This window comes from Glycine soja, unplaced genomic scaffold, assembly GCF_004193775.1.
Source record: "Glycine soja cultivar W05 unplaced genomic scaffold, ASM419377v2 tig00104511_1_pilon_84547_1256723, whole genome shotgun sequence".
Taxonomy (NCBI): domain Eukaryota; kingdom Viridiplantae; phylum Streptophyta; class Magnoliopsida; order Fabales; family Fabaceae; genus Glycine; species Glycine soja.
In genome coordinates this window covers 259,913-265,786 of record NW_021144441.1, presented here as the reverse complement: position 1 = coordinate 265,786, position 5,874 = coordinate 259,913, and the positions used below count along the sequence as shown (strand labels likewise).

The 5,874-nt window shown below is 33.2% G+C and overlaps 1 protein-coding gene across 1 annotated transcript; it reads left to right on the top strand.

Moving 5' to 3' along the window:
* The first annotated feature begins 291 nt into the window (after nucleotides 1–291).
* Nucleotides 292–4,329, top strand: LOC114404545 (replication protein A 32 kDa subunit A-like). The gene is made up of 10 exons (XM_028367453.1): nucleotides 292–580; nucleotides 867–977; nucleotides 1,475–1,572; nucleotides 1,739–1,780; nucleotides 1,857–1,934; nucleotides 3,196–3,271; nucleotides 3,486–3,578; nucleotides 3,664–3,743; nucleotides 3,885–3,953; nucleotides 4,040–4,329. Exons 1-10 carry the CDS (start codon nucleotides 425–427, stop codon nucleotides 4,113–4,115), a joined length of 879 nt encoding a protein of 292 aa, XP_028223254.1. The 5' UTR covers nucleotides 292–424; the 3' UTR covers nucleotides 4,116–4,329.
* Nucleotides 4,330–5,874: the final 1,545 nt, after the last annotated feature.

Genomic DNA, 5,874 nt, shown 5'->3' with positions numbered 1-5,874 from the left:
ACTTTCTAATTACTATTATCTAATTCTATTTTAATTTTCATTTAATTGCTGGAAGTTTTGTTTCCCATTTATTGCGTTGAACTAATTATTTTAGTCTTTTTTTTTAATACTTACTCGCCTAATTAAACGATAAAAATCAAATCGAATTAAACTGTAAAAAATTAATTTAATTTGTTTCAGATTTCTTAATTAATTTAAATCAACCAAAAAATTCGAACCAATTCATATTACACTTAATTTTTTTTGTTTAATTGGAACTAATTTTAAACCAAATTCACATGAGTGGCATCGCAAACACTCAAACTAGTTAACACATGGGAGTGCCAGAGGGCGGGTGCGAAAGTTGAAAGTTGAAACCCTAAACGGCGGGAAAAAGAGAAACGCCCCTGGCGGGAATCAACATAAAAAACGACACCCACTTCGCATGACCAACACTTCCAATTCTCTTTCTTTCTCCCTCTCTAGGGTTTCGAAGATGTTCTCGGGATCCCAATTCGACGCCACCACCGCCTTCTCCGGAGGCGGTTTCACGTCCTCCCAGCCGTCTACCCTCAACGATTCTTCTCCCGCGCCGTCAAACGTATGCAATCTCTCTCTCTCTCCTCTTTTGTTTTCCGTTTCTCCGCAAAAAGAAACTGCCAAAAAATGAATAACATAAATACACTTGGGAGAATTTATTTTATAGGTGATAATTATTTGTTTTCAAAAAATTAAGTTGAATTAAGACTTTCTCTAGAAATTACATGTGTTGGTGATAACCTAATTAGGGCAATTAGAAATAAATTTTATTTTATTTTATTTGTTTTGAAAGCTAAACGCAGTACACCGTGCTTGACTAACTGTGTTTTGTGTATTGGTTGTTGAAGAGCCGCGAAACTCCGGGTTTGGTGCCGGTGACAGTGAAGCAGATAAGCGAGGCCTCTCAATCCGGTGATGAAAAGTCGAATTTCGTGATCAACGGTGTAGATCTGAACAATGTATGCCTCTCGCCATTATTAGTGGATTTTTTCAGGATTTTAAGTTTTGGTCTTTTATCTTATTATTAGGAATTTCAATGTCATGTTTTTTTGGTTATGTATGCAAAAAAGAAAAATAAAATTGAATAGTTCTGTCATGCTATTTTGGTTTGAAATTTAGAAAAACATACCATGTCATGGTTTTCATTTTTTGACAGTAGAGTAAATTTCTGTTGGATGCTTGTACACTGACGATGCATATTATGAAAAATCATATTTGGGATGATTTTGAATTTCTAATTGGTTGACACTTGGAAGAGATTTTTTTTTTAATTTGTTGGTGGATGAAAATTAAACTCTTATTTTATATGCTTTAACATTTGTTTTTGAATAAATAATGTATACATTGATTGTGCAAATGTTTTTTACACTTCTATTCAATTACAAACTGTCACATATTCAATTACATTGACAATGGATGCTTATTAATCTCTTGCTTTATATGTTTTTTGGTTCAGGTAACACTGGTTGGGATGATGTTTGAGAAAGTTGAGAGAAATACTGATGTCAGTTTTGTTTTGGATGATGGAACAGGACGAATCAAATGTCGAAGATGGTATTTGGTGAAATATTAAATGCTATTTCAGATTAAACTAGATATCAAATTGCAAGTGCCTGTGCTTGCTTTTCTGCTGATTATTTATGTGACCTATTTTGGAAAATTTTCCCCAATATATGTTGTGGAAAGTGTTCTGAACTTATTTTTTTGGTTCTTTGATTAGGATTAATGAGGCTTTTGACACAAAGGAAATGGAGGCAGTGATGTAAGTTCTTAAGTATGGAAGCTTATATACGAGTTCGTGGTTGTTATATTTATAACCTCGATTTATTTAATGATAGGAATGATATGTACGTTCGTGTTTATGGGCATTTGAAAAGCTTTCAAGGTGTTAAGCAACTTGTTGCCTTCTCTGTCAGGCATGTGCACTAGACCCATTCCCATTTTGTGTTATATCATATCAACTGTGCTGTGGCTATTCATTTACTAATTTTAGTCTATTAGTTTGTTGCTAGAGAAACGTGATTTTCTTGAATCTTCAACGAGATACATTAATAAATAAGCACATGTTCAATTCAGTTATGAAGGAGTGATAATCACTGTTTATTTCATTAGTCATTACCCTAGTTATCTAATGTTAACTTGAAATGAAGTTCTAGAATGTGTCTGGAGATTTTGGAGAGTCATGTTGTGTTCAGAGCCTTGGGTGGCACATGTATGTTAGTTATGTGTGTACATACTTATACTCCTTTATCATTTTGAACTTTAAAATCTCAATATGAATCACTATAGATAATGTTAGACACTTGTAAAGATGCTATTCTGGTCTGTTGCAACAGTATCCACCTTTTTGGGGTCTTGTTCCTAGAGTGAGGCCTTTCAATCAAGGCATAACACTGATTTGCTTAGATACACTTTGCCTAACTGAAGGCTTTGTTACTGAAAACTAGATCGGGAAGGGGGGCAGGCAAGGAGTCAGACTAGTAGTGGCTGATCCAACTCTAAAATTGACTCAACAACTTACATTACATCCCCCTTTATTGCTAGTAGAACAGATGTAAAAGTGTCAGCCTGGGCTTAGAACCATTGCATGTGATAGGATATCACTGACTATTGATTTCATGAATGATTCACCTAACTTTGGAGTTAACTGAGCATTTATTACCTTTAGCACAACTGATATCAAATCCTGACACTGAAATCAAAAGCTACATAATTTGTTGATGTTACTTGTTTTTTCTATTGCCTTTCTGGGATTATATTATGCATGAGATTGAAAATATCTTGGATGGTTAGAGACTGGCATATTTAACTAACCTTTTCTTTTGACAAATATGATCTAATTCAATTTCATATTAATTTGTATGATAATTATTTAGAATTTAATCTTTTGTTTTATAGTTGGTGATGGGGTTCCCTAGTGACCTTTCTGGAGTTTGGTTTTTAAAATTTCCACTAAGACAATGATTATTTTGCTTGAAGATTGGTGGTTTGTTGGATTGATGGATTTATATGTGAATTACATAGTGTTAGTGGTATTTAGTTATGGAAAAGTGATTTTCCAGATTATGATATATTATTCAATTTTCTTTGCTCTGAAGAAGTGTTTTATATTTGACAAATTGGCTAACTACTGGTTTCATCATATGCTTATTTTCATATTTGTGGTGTGTTTCACAGGCCTGTGACAAATTTTGATGAGATCCCTTTTCACTTTATTGATTGCATCCATAACCATCTTCGCTCCAAAATAAAGGTGCACACAATTTCATATCCCACTTGAATACTTATCATAACATGATTGGTGGCAGTGGATAATGTATAAACTTACCTTGAATTCTGCAAATTGAGAATTGTGTATAATCCATTTATAGGATCATTAGAAGTGTTGACTGTTGACATGCCCAGTGATGTGGCTTGCTCAACATGCTTGATTATTTAATATATATTTCTTTTTGTTTGGATTATAGGTGGAAGGAATCACTTCTGCAAATCCTTCATCTGGCTCATCTTTGGAAACTCCTGTCAAAAGTGCACCAAATAGATCTCAGGCATCAAATCCAGTATGAAATTTGATGACAGTTGCTATTTCCTACAGTTGTTTAATTGGATTGTATTGGGTTGATGATATTATTTTCCTCATCCCAGGTATGTGCACAACATAGCGTGGATGGACTTAAGGGTATTGATAAATTGGTTATGGACTACCTGGAGCAGCATTCAGATAGGCGAGTTACACATCCAACATTCTATTTGTACTTGATACCATTCATTTAATATTTTTAACAAATGTAGGATTATTTAGAATTCTCATTACACTTTTGTGAATTATGAAGCTGAAAGATTTTAAAATTGGTTTTAAATTGCAGGTCAGATGGACGTGGAATACATGTTGATGAACTATCACGGGAGCTCAAGCTTCCAATTGAAAAGATCAAGTCAGTTCCTTTATATGTATCCTGTTTTTTCCCCTTGATATGGTGTGCATTTGCTCATGATGTAACTCAGCTATTTATGATGTCAGGTTGTCGCTGAAGACTCTTGCAGATGATGGTGAAATATACTCCACCATAGATGACGACCATTACAAAAAAGCCTGATATTTTATGTAATCTGAGGAATATAGCTAAGGATTGAGCTGGATACTATAGGACATGAACCATGATCTATTTTGATTTCAAGTTTCGAGATATGTAGATATGTTTCTGGATGAATTGATATTTTATGCTCAAACTAAAAGAATCACTTCTGTTAACGCTTAATGATGTTATAGGTTGCTTTGAGAAAAAAAAAAAGTATTTTCAATTTTTTTTATTTCTTGGAAACGATTTTTATCTTCAGATGGGTACACTTTGAAAAATATATTATTTGAATTTATATATTGTTTTTAGTGTTTCATCAATTACCCAAATTAGAAGTAGCCAAGTAGAAATGTTATTTATCTGTGGGTTTCGGGTGTATCTTGCATTTTGTAAATATCATGGGACACCCCTTTTTCATTAAGGATAATTTGGAATGTAAACTTTGGATTACCCTTTCCGAAGTTGAAAAGTGTCATCCTTTTATACTCCAGAAAGGATAATTTAGAAACATTTCAAAATTTGAGTGTGACCAGCATTTTTCTTTGAGGAATACTGACAATATTCTTTAATACTCTTTGATTGGTTGAAATTTGTTGAAAATCATCTATTTTTGTAGGTAAAGATTCTTTGACACTCTTTTCGGTGTTTTTCTTGTGATTGGAAAATTTGAGAAAGTACAATTAACATTTGCTTGGCTTGTCAAAATTTCCCAAATGAAAAAATGAAGTGTTAATGAACCTAATAAGCAGTTAGGCATATAATTGATAGATGAGAATGTGAACCTAATAAGCAATTAGGCATATAATTGATAGATGAGAATGACAACTCTGAATGAGACAAATCTACAAAATATGACCCCTGAATGTTGGTAATTTAATGAGAGGAAAAGTCAATAAAAATACATAATAAAAACAAGGGTAAAATATATTTGAAGTTTCTTAAAATTTGAATATATTATTTTGATTTTTGTAAAACTTCTCGTATTAATTTGGTCCTTATAACATAAAACATACTTTTTATGATTCTCAATAATAATTTTGTTAAACAATAAATTGATGTGGATAACAGACTTACTGTCTCTACTCAATCAAATTCTACTCTGTAGCATCTCATTTGACAGATCCAATGACAAATAGTACTAATACTAGGTGAGGCTGAGGAGATACCTTCAACCAATAGTGGATCAAGTGGTTTCGGAATAATTAAGAAGGGGGAGAAGGGGTTGAATTAATTATTAATGTGTCTTGACTAATTAAAATTTATCCTTCTTAATATTATTAGATTCAATTAGACTTTACTACTAAGTTATGAGAAAGTAAAGAGTAGAAACAATAACTTAGACAAAAGTAAAGCGAAAATAAAAAGTGCATAGCAGAAAAGTAAAGAGTGTAGGGAAGAAGAAAGCAAACACAAGATTTATACTGGTTCGGCCACAACCCGTGCCTACGTTCAGTCCCCAAGCAACCCACGGTTCTTGAGATTTCCAATAACATTGTAAAATCCTTTACAAGCAAAGAGCCACAAAGGATGTACCCTCCCTTGTTCTCTTTGAACAACCAAGTAGATGTACCCTCTACTTGAAGTGAACCACAAAGGATGTACCCTTCATTGTGTTCACTATTACAACCAAGAAGCTACTCGCTTCTTACACAGAATTCTCAGACGGTTAGTTCTTTGAATTCAGTGTTTGGGCAAAGAATTCTCAGACGGTTAGTTCTTTGACTTCTTTGTTTGGGGAATCAAAAGAATTCTTAGACGGTTAGTTCTTTGAATTCTT